General features: G+C 54.0%; 2 protein-coding genes and 2 long non-coding RNA genes across 14 annotated transcripts in view; 2 read left to right on the forward strand and 2 right to left on the reverse strand.

The window, feature by feature from the left end:
- CARMIL3 (capping protein regulator and myosin 1 linker 3) overlaps positions 1–1397 on the reverse strand; it is a 15651-nt gene extending 14254 nt beyond the window's left edge. For all 10 annotated transcript variants that reach the window (XM_051822690.2, XM_051822687.2, XM_017348213.3 and 7 more), the window contains exon 1: positions 1257–1397. In XM_051822690.2, the coding sequence (XP_051678650.1) occupies positions 1257–1296 (40 nt within the window). In that variant the 5' untranslated portion in view covers positions 1297–1397. The remainder of the gene's footprint in view (positions 1–1256) is intronic.
- Positions 828–2713, forward strand: LOC138844643 (uncharacterized). Its single transcript, XR_011380794.1, has 2 exons — positions 828–1039; positions 1264–2713. It is a non-coding gene; the product is annotated as an uncharacterized lncRNA (long non-coding RNA).
- Positions 2179–13882, reverse strand: DHRS4 (dehydrogenase/reductase (SDR family) member 4). 2 transcript variants are annotated; one of them, NM_001082218.1, is given in 8 exon segments: positions 2179–2716; positions 4020–4075; positions 4535–4669; positions 4936–4987; positions 5085–5155; positions 7482–7583; positions 12474–12651; positions 13631–13788. In NM_001082218.1, coding segments are annotated over 8 exon segments (840 nt in total). In that variant the 5' UTR covers positions 13762–13788; the 3' UTR covers positions 2179–2601.
- LOC108178296 (uncharacterized) lies at positions 13390–14531 on the forward strand. Its single transcript, XR_011380793.1, has 2 exons — positions 13390–13490; positions 14084–14531. It is a non-coding gene; the product is annotated as an uncharacterized lncRNA (long non-coding RNA).
- Positions 14532–19124: the final 4593 nt, after the last annotated feature.

The raw sequence follows: 19124 nt of genomic DNA on the forward strand, positions 1-19124 counted from the left end.
ACTACAGCAGCCATCAACACAGACACAGTGAGTCAGTGGGCGGGGCCGTGGGGGCATCCCTTCCACCTCCCTCTAGGTGGTCTGTCTTTACTACAGTGCCTGCAAAGCCTTCGGAAGATGCTGGGAGCCAGAGTGTGGCATCGGTGGGGACAGAGACGTGTGAATGAGCCTGCTGCCCGGGAGCTCTGAGAGGCACAGAGCCAGGTGGTTCCTATGCCGGGGGGGGGGGGGGGGGGGCCTGGAGGGTGGGAAGGGAAAGAGTTACTGTTTAAATGAACCCCATATCCATCTGCAGGCAGAGCCATCCAGGTACCCCATGGAGCGTGTTTGTGTGTGTGTGTGTGCACGCGCGTGCGTGTGTGCCCGCGAGTCGGCGGCTGTGAAGTGTGTGTACACACATCTCCTGATGGTGCTGGCGTGCGCCTGTAGGTGTGGGAAATCGCCACAGCGCAGCGTGCTTCCGAATATCCTTGAGCGTCCTGCTCTCTGCGTGGGCTAGCCTGTGCTCCCACCTCTGGGGGTCAGGGTTGTAGCCGCGCTAGGGGGCCGGGCCTTGGTTTGATCAGGTTCTGAGAACCATGCAAACAGGAGAGGCCTGGAGGTGTGGGTGGTGGGGAGTGGGCAGGGGGCAGGCTGGGACGGGGGCTACGGAAGGCGAGCCGCAGAGACCCTGCCTGCTCGCGGTCTTAGCTCCAATCTAGGGCCGCTTCCCCACTCCCTTTTTTGCCCCACCGGCCAGCCCGGCTCCCGGGGGTGGGGTGGGGTGGGGGGGTTCTCCAGGGCCAGTTCCGGGGCGGGGCCGAGAAGAGGGAGGGTGTGGAGCCAAAGGCGGTCAGGACCAGGGGCAGCGCTCGTCGCTCGGCGGGGCGGGCCTGGCCCCGCCCGGCGGGGAAGCAGGGACGCTCACGAGGGGGAGACCGGACGCCTTGCCGACGGGTGGGCCGGGAACGCTGGGAGAGAGCCCCAGGGAGTGCAAGGGAACTGCACCTGTCACCGAAGAGCGGGACGGGCGGCTCCAGGACAGGGAGGTCCTGATAGGGTGAGGCAAGGGGGTCGGCGGAGGATGCTCCGGGGACAGCGACGCCGGAGCTGGGATTCAGGGGCAGGGGTGAGCCTTGGAGCCGAGGTGCCCGGGGCGGGGTTGGGGGGAGTTGGTGGGCTGGGAGGCACCGGGCTGGAGCGCACCGCGGGCAGGAACGCACTGGGTCTGGGATGCTCCCTGACGGGGCGTCCCGGAGACCAAGGCAGCCTCGTACCTTGCAGCTCGCGGGTGAGCTCCACGCCGGCCTTGGCCATGGCGGCCGCTGCTGCTGCTGCTGCCGCTGCTGCAGAGGAGCTGCCGCCGCCGCCGCCGCTGCCGCTGCCGCCGGGGAGCCGCGGCACATGCTAGACCCGGCTCCGGCAGGGCCCGGGCGCTGAGCTCTGCAGCAGCGGCCGAGCCCGCTCCAGTCAGGGGCGGCTGCGCGAGCGCTCCTCCCCCCGCCTCGGAGCGCCGGGTCCCCCGCCCCGCCCGGGAGCCGCCGGACCGAGCATGCGCGCCGCGCAGCCGAGCCGCGTGAGACCCCGCGAGCGCGCTGGCGCCGACCCCCCCCCCCCCCACCGCAGCCCCTAGCCCGCGCCTTGGTGAGAGGCCCGGCGCGTGTCGCCCGCTGTCCCGGCCGTCGTCACTGGGGCCGGGGGTGGCGTCCCTGCTTTCCGTGCCACGCACTCCTCGGGCACCGTAGGCAGAACCCGTTTCCTTTGTCTGTGGGCCTGGGTACGCCATCCCCAGGTCATCATTTCAGGCCCCCACCCCCACCCCTGCCGGCTCGGGACACGTCTAGCTCGTCCTTGCTGACCCGGGAGGGAGCTGGGGACCAAGGGCGATGCTAGGACGGCACCTGGCCGCACACCTGGGGGAGTTCGTCCCTCTTTCCCGCTCGCTCGCTCGCCCAGTCTCGGGGATCCCTGCGGCGTCCTTGGCACCATCCCCGGGGGTGTGAGGCTGAGAGTAGCGCCTGGGAGTTCCCATGCCACCATCGCCCAGCTGGCGGCTCTGCAGACACCTCCACCCCTGAGCGTGACGCTCGGGTCCTGGAGACGGGGAGGGGACCCGCGGTTCCAGCCTGCCTAGGCTTCGGTTCGCCGCTCAGCTACCAGACCTACGCACCGCACACGGGAGACATCATAACCAGTCGGTTCAAAGCAAAGCGATCATCTGCGTTTTATTTGCACGTCATTTGCAACTTGTGAAATTCCATGCTCCTTCCACTCCGGGTTCCTTCTCTTTCACAGCCCCTCACATTCCCCCAGAGGCCCAGGAAAAGAAGAAAAGAAAAGAAAAAGAAAAAGCTCTGTTGGTCCTTGCCAAGGAGGACTCGGCCTCCTCGGGCAGGCTTGCGCGGAGTTCCAGGGGGCAGGAAACCTTATTCCAGGCGCAGCAACAGGGGGAATCCTCATCAGACAACAGCCTGGCCGCAGGGGCGGCTGGACCCCTGCACGGGTCAGAGCTGCTTGTGTGTGCGGTGAGCTGTATGATTCAAAGCAGAGGTGGGGCAGGCCAGCTGATGAAGGCTGCCACCTGCCGCTTGGGGCGGGTGGCAGGGAGTCGGTGCCAAGTCCTCAGAGGCGGGATGGTGCTCCTCCAGCCACCACCACTGTCTCCCCAGTGATGTAGCTGGCGTCTTCGGAGCACAGGAAAGACACGATGCCCGCACATTCCTCTGGTTTGCCTAACCTGGGGGATTGAGAAGGCAAGGACTGGAGTAAGAATCTGATAGGCCAAGCTCACTTAACCCCAAATTCTCCCATGATTTTTGTGGGCCAATGTGCTGATGAGCTGTTACCACTTAGCATAAGCATAAACAGTGTACTTTGTTAAAACCACTGCACAGTAAATTCAGATAAATTGGAGGCACTGTGTTTTCTAGAGAGCTCAGGACACCAGAATCCAAAATCGTCAGATAAAGTAGTGAATGATGATTTACTAAAAAAAGAAAAAAAAAAAAAGTGTCGGGGGTCTGTGTGACACTAAATGGTGTGCTTAAAATGCTGCCATTTGTACAAATTCACAGACAGCCTTTTCAGGAATATGCTTTTGTTCTTAAAGTCATATTCATTTTGTAAGAATGTGCTCATTCCCATTCTATCGATGATTGCTCAATTAGGGAACCCTTGAATCTGATGGCCATACGATGCTGTAGAGGTGTAGGCAGACTAACTCAAATGTAGACCGTCTGGACTAGTGGTTCTCCACCCTGGATTCACGTTGCAATCATTTGGGAGGCTTACCAAAAATCACACGAAAACAAACCCAAATGCAACACAAGCCCTGGCCCCACCTGAACCAAAGAAGAATCTCTGGGAGTAGGGCCCGGACATGTGCAGTTTGTAAAGCTCCTGGGTGGTTCAGGTGTGCATCCAGGATTGAGGGACATGGGGCTGGATCATTCACTGGGGCTGTAGCTCATGCCGGGCATCAGAATGGCTTTGGGAGGACTTCAGGGACTTTGGGATTCTGGGGCCAGTTGAATTTGTCCTTGAGGGGACGAGATGGAGAAACGAAAGGCAAGGGAGTGCCCAGAGCCAGACAGTGGAGAGAGGCAGGGCAGTTAGGAGACAGGGCCCTGAACAGTACAGCCAGCCCACAGAGGGTATGTGTGTGTGTGTGTGGGGGGGGCGATTTCTTCCCACAGAGGGAGTTGGAGGCTTAAGAAAGGTCTTTATTCCTTGTATTTGGGTTGTGTGATCACCAGCCTGAGCTTTAAACATGACTCTTTGTACAATGGGAACTGGAAAAGCACAGTTTGGGTTTTGGTCCCTGGTCTTCACAGATACCCGTGGAGTCTGTGTGTGTGTGTGTGTGTGTGTGCGCACACAAAGGAAGCGGGCTCCTTGCTCAGGCCACTGTGGATCAGCGTGAGAAGCCTGTGAGGCAGAGCTGTGTTGTTTGTGGCACTGAGACAGTGAGCGGGGGGCTGTGGCAGGGCCCAGACCTCGCGGTCTCTGACCCTCCTAACCCTCTCCTGTGACAGCCTTACCTTCTTATCCTCAACTTTTGTATGATGTTTTCCTCTTGTGCCTTGTCCTCCCACAACTGCAAGAAGAAGAGAAGTCTTGTCGTGGGCACCAGGAGGAAACCCGGGGACAGCGAGGGAGGACACAGCCTGGCCTCACGTCTGTTGAGAGCAAGGCTGGAGGGACTCCCCCATTCACTTCCTATTTCTTGCTGGCTCCCAGCTCTCCCCACTGCCCTCCTCCGTTTCATTCTTTCCAGGTCCAAGTGAGACATCTTGCTGGGTCTCCCAGTTCTCACCCGCGTCACAGGTTGTGAAACCGTGCGAGTGAGAAACTCAGGCTCCACCCTGTGGTGCGGGGAAGGAGTGTGTGGGCGACCCATCTGGGGAGGGTGGTGCAGACAGGGAATGTGGAGAAGCCCGGGGAGGTGGGTGGAAGTGGCTGGAGCGTACTCAGGTGCTGGGCTTCCTCGTGCAAGACGGTGGGTATCCCCGCCCTTTCCGGGGTCCCAGTGGGCTGCAGGGCCCCCCTTCCTTACCGCCTTACTGAAGCTGGTCTTGATGAGTCCCGGTGCCAGGCAGTTCACCCGGATGTTCTGGGCAGCCAGCTCCAGGGCCAGGTTCTTGGTAAGGCCCACCAAGGCTGTTTTACTAACATTATAAGGGCCCAGGCCCTGGGAGAAAGAAGAGAACACATTGGTCCCTTAGTTTCTGGGTCATTCTTGATGAAGGGTCGTTGCTCAACCAGGTTCCCCGGGAGGGTGGGCGGGTCAGCGTTAGGAAACAGTCTTGTGGCTCTGCTTCCCTAGGAGAGGGTTCGCGGGGACAAGGCTTGGACTCTGCAGGAAGGGGCTTGCTGCTCTGATTCTTCTTTGGGTGGCTGGAGGGGTGGAGAGGTGTGAGATGGGGGACAGGATGGGAGTGGGAAAGGGGGTCTTACACTGAATGGATTGAAGGCTGCTATGGAGGCCACGATCACCACGGAGCCGCCTCTGGAAAAGAAGAGAGATGACCTTCCCCCTGGCGGAGAGTGTGGCCCTCGGCCCCCACAGGACACGTCTCACCCAGGCCCCCTCGCCTTCTCTGTACCCTCGTTTCTCCATCTCTGGCACCACCGCCTTTGTCATCAGGGCCATGGCCTTCACGTTAATGTCCAGAATCTGAAGCCAAGAGGAGAAGGGGAAACAGCATGAGGGGAGGGCGCAGAGGAGGCAGGGCGGCAGGGTGTTAGGGAGGGGTGATGTATCTGGACCTTACACATGGGGACACAGGGGCCCAGGGAGAAGGCTCTCTCACCAGCTTGTCCAGCGGGGCTCTGACACGCGAGGTGCAGGTGGGAAGCAATGGAGCCTGGTTCATCTTCCCTAAGCAGCTAAGAATGGTTTGGCCCAAGATGAGCCTAAACTCTCAAGGCTGCCTTGAATTTAAGCGGGGTTTTCCGTGTGTTTTCAGAGCAGGGAGAGCCTGAGACTGGGTGGTCAGGGCAAAGTGGCCAGACTTTGGGCACCTGGGGTTGTTCCAAGCACTTCTCTGGCTCCTGGACTTAGGGACCGAGATGCTCTTGGCCCCTGGCAGGCATGCCTGGCTGGACACTACTGGGAAATGGGTCAGGATGAAGAGAAGCTGGGCCACAGTGCACAATCAGAATCCTCATGTCCCAAGGTAAAACAAATATGTGTTCCCTGGCACTGTTCTGGGTACTTCTGGGATGTCCCCTCCCATGCTGCCATGCCAACTTCTTTTTTTTTTTTTTTAAAGATTTATTTATTTATTTATTTATTTTTTATTTTTGACAGGCAGAGTGGACAGTGAGAGAGAGAGACAGAGAGAGAAAGGTCTTCCTTTTGCCGTTGGTTCACCCTCCAATGGCCGCCGCTGCAGCCGGCGCACTGTGCTGATCCGATGGCAGGAGCCGGGATTCAGGTGCTTTTCCTGGTCTCCCATGGGGTGCAGGGCCCAAGCACCTGGGCCATCCTCCACTGCACTCCCTGGCCATAGCAGAGAGCTGGCCTGGAAGAGGGGCAACCGGGACAGAATCCGGCGCCCTGACCGGGACTAGAACCCGGTGTGCCGGCGCCGCAAGGTGGAGGATTAGCCTATTGAGCCGCGGCGCCGGCTTGCCAACTTCTTATATTGGAAAATTTCAGTCTTACAGAGAAGTTGCAATAGTGCAATGGACAGCCAGATAGCTGTCACTCCGATTCCCTCATGGCTCCCAGTCTGTCCTATCTGCCTGAAGTTTTCTTGGAGGAACCAGCGAAGGTAACACTGGTGACACTGTGACACTGATGTATGCCTAAAGATTTCAGCACACAATTCTGGGGAGTAAGCACATTCTCTCCACAACCATGATTCAAGTTGATCATGCTAGTCTTAGCTATTATACTGTCCAAAAATAAAATGTCCCCAACTATCCTCCCAATTTCTGTGTTTTTTTTTTTTTTTTTTTTTTTTAATCCAGGGTAATGTCGAGGATCAATGATGGCATTTAGATTTAATGCGCTGTGGTGTTTTTAAAAAAGTAAACCAAAAGGGAAAAGCCCCTTGGCTTAGAAGGGATTTTCACGTGGTCTCTTTCTTCACAGCGGTCATGAACCATGAACGATGTTCCTTTAAAGAGTATCAGAAGCAGGGACTGGCTCCCTGCAGAGCCGTCTGGCACGCGGGTCTTGATGTGTGTGAAACACTGATAAACAAAGTATACTTTCGCATCCTTAAACTTTTGTGTCGAGAAATTAATTACCCACATCAGAGTAAAAAAAAAAAAGCAAAGCCATGGGAGATCATAAAAAAAATTTAACCATTTCCAAATCATATAGGAACATTCACCTCAGGAAATGAAGACAAATCTTTAATGGAGGCTTTATGATGAGAAGCTGAGGTGTGTGAACTGTATTACGAATACAATGTCATCCTACACATGCATGGAGAAACCAGTATTCTAGCACTCAGATTGAGATATCCGGATCTCAGATTTTCTGGACAACACAGTTAAGAAGAGAGTACAGCACCCCCCGCCCCCCCGCCCCCCCGGAGGCTGTGTGTTCCTCACACGGCAGTGACTTTGGGTATTTCACCACAAGTGGTTTGACTCAAGCAGCAGCTATTAATGTTTCCCAACTAATGCAAAACCATTCTTTTTTGGCAGTTGAAGAGGCTGAGTGGGCGTGTCAGCTGAAGTGCACTGGTTATTGGTGTGTCAGCTGCCCTGTGTCTTCTGGAAATAAACCAAGAAGACGGGAGATAAGCTCGTTGAGGGAGATGGAGCTGGTGAAAGGCAGCACTGGTGGTGACTGGTGGGGAGCAAGCGGAAGGAGCCAGAGCTGGGGAAGAGGAGCGACTGCAAGAGAAGGGCAGGGGAAGCCGCCCCCCCCCACCCCGGACCCCCCCTTTACAAGGTGCACGCCACGTGTGGAGCACAGCCCCGAGCCTGTGTTGAGTGTTTTCTTCGGAGGCCTGCTCCCTGCCATTTTAATCCCCTCTCACCTTGTCCCACACCTCCTCGGTGACATCCATTAGCTTTCCAAAGAAGGGGTTGACTGCAGCATTGGAGACCAGGATATCAATGCCTCCGTGGAGGTTCAGGGCCTAGGGGAGCAGTACAGTCCGGATCAGCACTGCAGGTGAGGAAGGAAGGCGCGCCTGTCAGCGCTGACAAAGGCACAGTCGTCAGGATGACAGCTCTTCTTGAAACATTTTCTCTCCCAAGCCACCCTAGGCTCCCCCCTGACCAGGTCACATCGTCTGATTTCTTTTGGTCTTTTCTTCCTGCCTCCTCGTCTTCAAAGGCTGTCGCTTTTGCTCTTCTCTTTACACGTTCCCTTTGGGGGAGCTCCTTCAATCTCATGGCTTCAACTCTCGCCTCAAAATCTATTTTGAGCCCCCCTTCCTTTTCACACTGCCTCCCAGCTCCAGGTCCCAAGTCCTCACTGTCTGGTTCTCCTTGAATGCGTGGCCATGGGGTCAAAGCAAACCTGTCCACGCTCAGCCTGAACGGAGGGCCCTTTGAGCTCTGCTGGCCTGGTGTCCTCATGGCAGGGGTGATGAACTGGAGGCCCAGGGGACTTATGTTTTAAGGTCGTGCTTGTATCGCTCAGTAAAGACATAGGAGGGCTGCCTAAGAACGGCCTGCTCGGTTGGTGCTGGCAGAGTTGAAGCGTTTTGCTCAGGGCAAGAAGGTAGTCAGTGGCCACAGGACTGAGGTTAGACTCCTACTTTGTAGCACAGGGCTACTTCAGAGCCCTCTGAAAGTGAGCCGGGATCGTTAGGAAACTGGCTGCCCAGGGGAGCCATGATGGGAGGACACCAGCCCGGGTTTAAAAGCAGTTCTACATTCAGTTATGGTACCATTCTCTCTCTGTCTCTCTCTCCCTCCCTCCCTCTCTCTATCTCTTGCCTGGAGGCAGGGAAGATTCAAGGCGGAAACTGAGATTGAAACTGAGAAAAACAGGGCAACGTCTCACCTCCTTCGTCAGCTGTAAGTGGTTGGTGAAGGGACGTGCTGCAGTCATGAAGAGCCAGGCAGGATCTGCCAGGCAGGGTTTTCAATCCTAAGCCACCCTGGAACCAGAGTTTGTATTTGCCCAAAGCTGGCAATTGTGATGCCTTGGGCAAGCAGCACTAAACGGGCCCTGGGCCCTCCATCAACTTCGTGCTTCAGATTTGGCGCACAGAGGGGTGCTATTAATCACGTGCACCATCTGCCAGCTTCCCATCTTAACGCATTATTCTTGCTAACTAGGTGCTAAGCGTAGTTGATTCTACAGTGCTGCAAGAACGTCTGGGCTGTCAACATGTAAATCTCACAAAAGTCACATCATCTTTTAACATCAGGATTGATACTTTTTCTTTCTTCTTCTTTTTTTGCTTTTTGACAGTCAGAGTTAGTGAGAGAGACAGAAAGAAAGGTCTTCCTTCCGTTGGTTCACCCCCAAATGGTTGCTACGGCTGGCACGCTGCGCTGATCCAAAGCCAGGAGCCAGGTGCTTCCTCCTAGTCTCCCATGTGGGTGGGGATTGATACTTTCTCATGCCCTCTGAATTTTGGTGTCCTGGTGCAGACTCCCATCACCTGCTTTGGCTCTGGTGTACGCCTGGCCTATGATGATGAACTTGAAAGTGCGGAGTAAGTCAGGAAGTGGTGGGTGCTGTGTCCTGAGCATGCGTGTTTGAGGCGAGGAGATGGCGGGCTGTGCCAGAAGCACCCGGAGAGCTTCGCCCTGCTGCACACCCCACCCGCTCTCCTCCTGGTCTTTTGGCACAGATAGGAGGAGGAAGCCGGGTTTGATTGAATATGGACAAAAAATCATAAAAGATGAATAATAAAGGTACTTGTGACCACCCAGGTGTCCTCTTTTCTTAAATAAAAAAAATTGAGAGAGGGAGGGGAGGAGAGAGAGAGAGAGAGAGAGAGAGAGAGAGAGAGAGAGAGAGAGAGATGGATATTCCATTTTCTGGTTCACTCCTCAAATGCCTGCAATGGATGCTGGTGGGAGTGATGGGGTGAAGCTGGAGCCTAGGAACTCAACCAGGCTGCCTAAGTGGGTGGCAGGAACCCACCTGCTTCAGCCATCGCCACTACCTCCCAGGGACTGCCTTAGCAAGAGGTTGGAGTCTGGAGCTGGAGGTGGGTATGGGACTCTGATGCAGGCTCTCTGATGGAGGATGCAGGCTAGGCGCGGTCAGGAGTTGTTTGTGCCGTGTCCTGGTAGTCATGTTTTTCTTTTTAGAAAGTTACAATCAAGTGGAGAGGTGGCTCATCTGGCTCCCACTGCCCAGGTCCTTAGAAGCTTCACAGTGGGAGGAGGAGGCTTGGGGGGGTGGGGCGGCTATTCCCAGGGCAGCAGCTTTCCTCATTGCAGGGTGACAGCAGGCAGGAGGCAGAGCACATGCGGAACGGGTGGCAGTTCTCCCATCCTTCCCTGCCAACCCTGGTCCCACACCACTGCCTGCCCGAGAGCCACGTCTCCCATCCCTCCCTGCCAACCCTGGTCCTACACCACTGCCTGCCCGAGAGCCAAGTCTCCCGTCCCTCCCTGCCAACCCTGGTCCCACACCACTGCCTGCCTGAGAGCCACTTTTGGCTCACATTCCTATTTCCAGTTCCTCGATAGGAGGTTGGTACAATCTCGGCTGGTTCCCATTAACATCTCTTGGGCACATTCGTTCTGGTCCCAGCCCGACTATTCTAGATATACACAATACACGACAGCAGCAGCTTCTCACAAATGTCCTGGCCTGGGGGTCTTCCCTATTACCCATCCTACCAGCACAGATTATCCTTCCCAGAACAACTTTCGTCTTGCTCAAGACCTCCCACGGGCACAGTTCAGGCACCATGTGGGATGCAAGCATCCATACTGGATTACAGGTTTGTGTCCCAGCTCCTCTGCTTTGGGTCTAGGTTCTTGCTAATGGGCACCCTGGGTGGCACCTCAAGTACCTGGGTCCTTGTCACCTGGGTGGGAGACCTAGATGGAGGTCCTTGTCTCCTGGCCCAGTCCTGACTGTTGTGGGGAATTTGGAGAGTGAACCAGCAGATGGAAGATCTCTTTTTCTGTCTCCTTGCGTTAAAAAAAAAAAAAAAAAAAAAAAAAAAAAAAAAAAAAAAAAAAAAAAAAAAAACTAACCAACCCAGAAAAATCTCACACGGCTGCTTATTTCCTACAACTGTCTCGCTCCTTTGGGAGGCTACGGAGGCTGCTGTCTCTGTTCTTTCTCACGCAGCCCGTTTCCCACAGTCCTCCTGAGCTGTGTTCTCTGCTCTGCACCACCAGGGCTCCCTTCTCCGCTTCAGTTCCTCCTCACTCTCTGTTCACCTCGTAAGGTCATTCAGAACCCTGCCCCCACTCCACCTGTCCAGTCCCACCCACTCTAGCTCAGGACCCCATGAAGTAGAACTGGGGGAGCCAGAAGATGTTGGCCCAGCAGGATTTTGCCATCAAATCACTGTATATATTTCATCCAGCCAGTCACCGGCCTGGCTCCCACACGTCTCCCCCAACCCTAAGAATCAAGGGCCGGGTCTCAGGCTCTGTTCAGCAGCCTGTGCCAGACAAGGTGACTTTCTTAGACTCACATTGAATTCCTTGCAATATACACATGAGCGTTCGCCAACGGTTCCTTAACACTATCTACCACACTACGGTCTACCATCGTTTAAGATCCTCTCCTTCAACCGTTGTCCAAATTATTTCTGCCAACCTTCCAATCTGTTAGCACAATCTCATACTTCCCGCGCTTGGGTAGGTTTGCCCTTCCATGCCAGGAAATAAAATGTGCCCTGAGCCTCCAGGGAACAGGGGCCTCTTTTGTGGGGTCTTCCGTATTTTCTTGGGCAGCTAGAAGGCTGGAGCCAAGTACCAGCTCTGACATTGGCACAGGCACTGCCTTTGAGACTAAAGTCCACATGGGCCCCTGAGGCCTGATCCTACCCTGGTGGGGAGGTGCCTGCTAGTCTGTGGGTAATCAGAAAGGAAGGGGGCTCAGCAGGTCTGGCTTGGATCTCTGCTCTTTCCTTACTGGATGTGGGACCCTGGGAAGTAGCTCCAGGTGCCTGGACCGTCTCTCTACACAAGCCCGAAGAACAAGGCTGGCCTTGCTCGGTTGTTTTTGGGTTCAGAGAGATGCTGTGTAAGGCTCCACACACAGTAGGTGATTCGTACACGGCTGGTTGCTGCCTGTAGGTTCCCAGGTACTCTACCAGCTGAAGAACAGAGATATATTTTATTAGCTCTTGGATGGGAACATCTATTTTGTGACCAATTTGCCCTTCTCATCTGTCTAGGTTGGAAGCTATTGGAAAATCAGGACCAGCTTTTTTTTTTTTGGGGGGGGATACCCCAAGGGATAATGCAGACTAAAGCATGAGAGTGCTTTTTGATTCTTTGCCTGGGCTAGGATGATTCTGACTTTGGGATATTTTATTTTATTTTTTATTTTATTTATTTATTTATTTTTTTGACAGGCAGAGTGGACAGTGAGAGAGAGAGACAGAGAGAAAGGTCTTCCTTTGCCGTTGGTTCACCCTCCAATGGCCGCTGCGGCCGGCGCACCACGCTGATCCGATGGCAGGAGCCAGGAGCCAGGTGCTTTTCCTGGTCTCCCATGGGGTGCAGGGCCCAAGCACCTGGGCCATCCTCCACTGCACTCCCTGGCCACAGCAGAGAGCTGGCCTGGAAGAGGGGCAACCGGGACAGAATCCGGCGCCCCGACGGGACTAGAACCCGGTGTGCCGGCGCCGCTAGGCGGAGGATTAGCCTAGTGAGCTGCGGTGCCGGCCGACTTTGGGATATTGACAGAAGAGCAAGGCATGCAGGAGAAATTGCTGGGGGACTGGTGTGGAGATGCAGAACGCAGTCTGCTTTAGGCCACAGGGCTGCGTTGGATCTCACCAGTGCCATCCAGGAAAGCTGGGAAAGAGTTCAGCCTGGCTCCCTTCTGCCACCTCCTGGCTCTGTGCCCATACCCTGCCGCTCACCGTGGCCACCAGCCGTTCCCGATCCTCGGCCTTCCCCACGTGGCACACGGTGCCCGTCACACTCAGCCCCTCGGCCTGCAGTGCAGCCACCGCCCGGTCCACGTTCTGTTGCTTCCGGCTGCTGATGACCACGTGGGCCCCATCCTGGGCCAGACGCCGGGCGATGGCCAAGCCGATCCTATGGGCAGAGAGAGACAAAGGCTGTGAGGGCCTTCCCTGGGGGCAGAGGCTGACAGTATGGGTGCTGGAGGTGGCCTCCCTCCAGGTTTGAATTTCGGCTCTCCCTCTGAATGCCCTCCCGGAAGTAGGCTTAACGACACAGCCATCACCACGCAGCTGGCTTAGCTAGTTTGAAGATGCTCTTAGCGCCCAGCATCAGTTCCTGGGAACCGGCATCACCTCCACAGGCCCAGCCCCAGTGCCAGGCCCTGTACCCTCTGGTGATCAAGGAGCAGAAATGAGCTGGGCCTGTAGCAGCAGGGATTTCCCTGGTGAGCAGGTCTCACTTAGCCGAGTCCCCGTCCCAAATATCTTCCTTACTGCTCTGTGTCATTCTCCAGACTCTAGCCTCAGCTCCACAGACCACCACGGGGGAATGTACATATTCCCCCCGAGAGCAGGGGTTTTAAGTTTTGCAGTTGTCAGCCATTATTAGCCTATGACATGCACTTGTGTTTTAGTTCTGTGAGGAGCTGGCAGAAATAGGATGGTGGAGAGTGGGGGGGGGGGGGGGACACTGGCTGGGCAGGGTAGGCCAAAATGTGCAAAACCCTGGTGCCCAGTCTAGGTCCGTGGTGACCAGTGGGCACACCAGTGGGGTGTCTGGAAATCTTGGTGGTGAATGGAAGTAGGGAACCCGGGCCTCTCTAGGGGATCCAGTCTTCCCAGCCTCTAGGTGGGGCTGTGGATCGGGGCACGCCAAAGCGCCCGGACAGCGAGGGGCCCAGCGGTGTGGGAGGCAGCAGTGGCACAAGGGCAGGGACCAGAGGACATCGGGAGGGGCTTCAGGCCAGCCACGTGAGTCCTTTTTCTGCCCCGGGGCCGAATTCTGGCCGCGGATGAGGCCTGATGACAGGGTTCTGGGAGGCAAAGGACGCGAGGCCAGTACCTGTTTCCAGACAGCTAGGGCCTCGGAGACGCCGGGCCCCGACACTCACCCGTCGGTGGAGGCCGTTACGATGGCCACCTTATTCGCGAGCGGGTCCCGGCGGGTCACCCCAGAGCTGGCCATATGCACCGCCTTCCACGTCCGGGTACAGCCACCCAGCAGTACTCGCGCTTTATGCATGGCTCGGCCAGCAGGGCTAGGCTGCACTCTGCCCTGGGTAGGCGACCGCCCAGTAAGAGGGCAAGGGGCAGGACGAAGGGCGGGTTGCTTCCCCGCCTCGCTTCCCGCCTGCCGGCCCTCGGCACCGCGGAGCCAGCTTTGGCCACGGGCGCCCCCTGCCGGCGCCCCGCAGTCCGCCGTCAAGTTGGCCTTGCAGGGCCCGCTCGCCTGCTTGGACCCGCAGACTTTCCCTCGTCCCAGCTGCTCCTTCTATATCCTCTTGACTGCGTCTTTTCTGTGGGGTGAAGAGGGAACTTAGAGTTGGATGCTTATGTTTCCCCAGACCTCCATGAAACTGCTCCTCCAAGAAAGCCTGGGTGCAGGAATGCGACCTGCTACGGGAGTGCCAACGTGTTGAGTTCCCACAGAACACACCCTGCGAGGATAGGAGAGCCTGGGAGAGACATGTGGTGGGGAGTAGCTGGCCTAGGCCTGGCACCGGCATTCCCGCTGACCTAAGATCTTTTTTGTATTCATATCCTGGAGGGTAGATTCTGATCTCTATGGTAACCACTGTGCAGGGTCAGAGATGCTGACTGAACAGGTCTCTTATACCCTCCATCCAAGAGAATGTTCCCATTTTACAGAGGCCAAGCAGCAGCCAGGAGGCTGGAGGGGCCCCCGGCCTGCGGAGGAATAGAGAGGACCGACAAGCACCCAAATTCTCTCTGCCCACTGTCTTCCCAGGTCTCAGCCTCCATCCTAGCTCAATAAATATTTGTTGAATGCAACAGCGCTTTATGAACTGTAAACTACTAAACGCATAGTAATTATGGCCACCATATAGTAATTATTTTTGCTGCCACAGGCCAGACTTTTCATCTGTGAACTGAGGATGTGGAGTAGATGATGAATAAAGTCTTCACTAGCTATAAATTCTGTCTCCCAGACTTCAGCCTCCATTTCTGCCAAGTGGGCTGAAATGATCTCCCTCCTGGGTTTCTGGGAGACTTAATAAATCTGGGTGGCTTTATGGTACACCATAGAAAGGCCCCAGCAGACCCAGGTGCAAGCGACTGAATTGGTTTAACCCGGTGGCCTCCAAATGCCAGGCTGGGAATCAGAGCTCGTCCATGGCACCCTTTTCACAGTTTTGAGGCAAAATGAGAAACATAAAGACAATATAGTGAGTTGCATTTAAAAACTGAGCTTATTTAGCTCAACAAATAGTCTTTTATTCTGGAATGTGGTTTTACTCTCTCTTGTGTGTGTGTGTGTTAGTTTTTTCTTTGAGAAAAGATGATGAAAGCAGATGGGTGGGTTTGGAAGTGTTGTTTGTTGGTAAAATCACCAGTTTGGCAACCTTATGTCAATCCCTATGATTAGAGGAGAGAGAATCCTGCTCTACGAAATCCAGTGCTAGGGGTGGGTGACTGTTTAATAGAATTCGCACTTGCTAAAGGCTCATTGATTATGTGTGTAGGCCGGTGGCCAGCCCCGCGTTTACAGCATACTCCTCAACTGAGAAGTTGCAGCAGGGGCACTCAGCACGCCCTAATGAGATAAGAGAGCTTAAGTCTAATTTTCCCCTTGTCCAGGGAAAACTGACTCCCCGGCTGGTGCCCCTCAGTCTGAGCCTCCTGAATTATTGACGGAGGCTGGAGAGCGCCACACTCCTCTTCCTCCTCCAGGGTTCAGAGCTAATGCACTGTGGGAACCCTTCCCGGCGCTCTCCCCAGCAGCGCCTGGAGCTGGGGGAGGTGCGCAGGGGAACGCGGGGTTCCTAGGACAGGCCTGCAGGGCACGTTTAACCCCAGCTCCCACCCCCCGGAGCCAGCCACACCCAGGGGCTAAGGAGGGTGAGGGAGACCTCTCATGGAACAGTGAGGATTCTGGCAGAAGACGGCTGTGGCCTGGGAGCCCCGCCTTATCTGGGCAGGAGTGATCTGGGGTCTCCTGCACCCCTTCTTTTAGGGGAGCACAGGGACATTAGGGAGCAACTCTAGCAACGGCGCGAAGGGCAGAAGGAAGGCAAGAGCTACGGGGGTGCCTAGCTCGGGCTCCTCATCAAGCTGGTTTGTTGGAGGTGGAGGCGGGATATCTTCAGGGGGAATACATACATGCTGCGTGGGAGTATCTCTTTGCAATGGGAACTTTCACAGGCACAGAGGTTGTTCTTGTATGGAGGTGGCACCATCTGTCTACCGCGAGCGAATGCCTTTGTGATTTTAGGGCTCCCCTCTCATCTTCTTCAACGGCTGACTGTGAGGGCGCTCACCTGGGCTGGAATTCAAGTCCTGAGTTTTGCAATAGATCATCAGGTCATGCATTCGTTAACATGCGTGGGGCTTGCACAATGTGGGGGACCAGTGTGGGGGTGGGACCAGGGCCAAGGAGAGTCAGTGATAAGAATGTGGACAACATGCACTCCCTGAGTGTCGGCAGATGTTGGGTGCTTTTTATACATTTTATCGAATATTTCTAATCTGGTGAGGTGGACACTTTTCTCTCCATGTGTGAAACCAGAGAAAGTCATGACAACCTGACCCACTGTCCCTGTCATTTTTCTGGTGTGGTTGAGATTTTCGTAGAAATTCTGGATTGGAATTTTACTTTTATGGTCAGTGTGTTATTGTTTTTTTTTTTTTATTTGTGTGTGTGTTATTGTTTTAATCATTAAAATATATCGCCTTTAATTTATAAGCATAACATGTGCTCAGGATTTTCCAAAGGGACAGAAGTGATGTGAAAAGCAGAAAACAGCATCCTTGTGCTTCTTTTACCTGTTCCCTACATAGCTCTTACTCTTGTGTATCCTGCCAGAAGTTTTTCTATACATTTGCATGCATTTTTCTCTTAAAAAACCTTTCTCATAAATAGGATGACACTATACATATAATGGAACTTCAAAAATTCATGGAAAAATTAAAAGATTATATGCATTTTCCTCCTGTGAATGTCTTACTGGCCTTCCAATTCTTTTTTATTTTTTAAAGATTTATTTATTTATTTGAAAATCAGTTACAGAGAGAAGGAGAAGCAGAGAGAGAGAGAGAGAGAGAGGTAGAGACAGAGAGAGAAGTCTTCCATCTGCTGGTTTACTCCCCAGTTGCCACAATGGCCAGAGTTGAGCTGATCCAAGGCAAGGAGCTTCTTTCTGGTCTCCCATGCAGGTGCAGAGGCCCAAGGACTTGGGCCATCTTCTACTGCTTTCCCAGGCCATAGCAGAGATCTGGATCAGAAGTGGAGCAGCGAGGATTCGAACTGGTGCCCATATGGGATGCCGGCACTGCAGGCGGCTGCTTTACCCACTTTGCCACAGTGCCGGCCTCCTTTTTTAAAATTTATTTTTTTTGAAAGGCAGAGTAAGAGAGGCCGGAGCTGTGGCATAGCAGGTAAAGCTGCCACCTGCAGTGCCGGAATCTCATATGGGTACTGGTTCAAGTCCTGGCTGCCCCACTTCCCATCCAGCTCTCTGCTGTGGCCTGGGAAAGCAGTAGGAGATGGCCCAAGTGCTTGGGCCCCTGCACCTGCATGGGAGACCAGGAAGAAGCTCCTGGCTCCTGGCTTAGGATCAGCACAGCTCTGGCCATTGCAGCCATCTGGGGGGTGAACCAACGGATGGAAGACCTCTCTCTCTCTCTGTCTCTACCTCTCTCTTTAACTGTCTTTCAAATAAAAATAAAAATAAAAAAATAAAATAAATCTTAAAAAAATAAATAAAATATATTCTTGGGGGACTGTTCTGAGTGGTGTACAACAGATCTACTTGATTCTTTCCCTTTTAAAAATAACTGTCCAGATTCCATTGTGCAGATACTTCGCAATTTACTTAGCTAGTCTCCTTTGGAGGAACATTTAGGTAGCTTGCAGTGTTTCTCTATTGCAAACAGTGTTACTATGAACAATCTTGGCTGCACAGATTTTTGTGTTGGTGCAAATGAATTTGTACCCTGGGTCAGATGTTCTAAATGGATGGCTATGGCCAAATTACCTTTAAGAAGATTTAACTAGTTTTGATGGATTTATTTTTCTAAAGACGAACTTTACCTGTTGCCCTACCCCCTTTAAAAGGGTACCTAGATTGGCCTAAGCTTTGGCTGATGGCTGACACCCCGGGTTTCAGCGGCTGGAGGTCAGTAGGGATCCTGAGGCCCAGACTCGCCCTCTCAGCTCGTGCTCTGAGATTGCTGGCCCAGAGTTGCCAGACCCCAGGGTTTTTAAACAGAAGCTGACAATCTGGATGTTGATAGGAACTTTTTGATTTTTAAATGTTGGCAACTAATTCACTTTAGGAAAAAAAATCCCCAAACAAAACAGTGAATGGATCTGTAGGTGCCTATTTAAATGTAATGGATTATTAATTTGGTGAGAAATGGCTCCATTTAGAATCTCCTAATTCCACTGTATGGCTTATTCAGAGGCTAGTGTTTCGTGGTTTCCCCATTGCCCTGTTTGTAGGCAGCTGTTTGCGCACTGTCTAATAATCATCCATCCGGTGTTTGCGCAGGGCCTTTCAGGAACTCTGCATGGTGGCAGGTGGCGGAGTCTTACAAAATGGGCGTGGGCTTCTCTTCCCCTCGTGTCCAGGACGACTCTCCTCAGCTGTATTTGGGGAGGACTGTGGGGTGGGCCAATGTCCCATGTGGTTCTTCCATCTATTTTCTTTCTTTTTTTTTTTTAAGATTTTATTTTATTTATTTGAAAGAGTTGCAGAGAGAAAGGTAGACACACACACAGAATGAGAGCGAGAGCAAGAGCGAAAGAGAGAGAGAGAGAGAGAGAAGTCTTCCATCTTTCCATCCACTCCCCAAATGACCACAACAGCCAGAGCTGAGCTGATCTGAAGCCAGGAGGCAGGAGCTTATTCCAGGTCTCCCACATGGGGGCAGGGGCCCAAGGACTTGGACCATCTTCTGCTATCCCAGGTACATTAGCAGGGAGCTAGATCAGAAGTGAAGCAGCTAGGACTTGAACCAGTGTGCATATGGGATGCCACAGGCAGAGGCTTAACCTACTATAGCACTGGGCCCCCTCCCCCATTTATTTTTTAAGTAGTAGATGGCCATGTTCTCTGCTGTGGGCCACTTCTGGCATTGAGACTCTTCTGTGGTATCTGTGTGGATGTTGAGATGTAGGCTTTGGGGCCAGGGATGGGATGGGGACGGCCAAATGTCCCCTGATGCTTTATTCCTTATTTTGTACAATATCACTGCACCAAGAAATTCACTGAAGACCTGGGGGTGAAATGGATTACAATATACAGGGACAAACGTCTCCAGTAGGTTGTCTGATACAGCTTTCCGCTAGGTCCCTTATGGGCACAGTGAGATTCCAGCCTCATTTAGTGAATTGTGATTCCCCTGTGTGGACGTGGGATCCCT

Source organism: Oryctolagus cuniculus, chromosome 12 (genome assembly GCF_964237555.1).
Source record: "Oryctolagus cuniculus chromosome 12, mOryCun1.1, whole genome shotgun sequence".
In the NCBI taxonomy this organism is placed as follows: Eukaryota; Metazoa; Chordata; class Mammalia; order Lagomorpha; family Leporidae; genus Oryctolagus; species Oryctolagus cuniculus.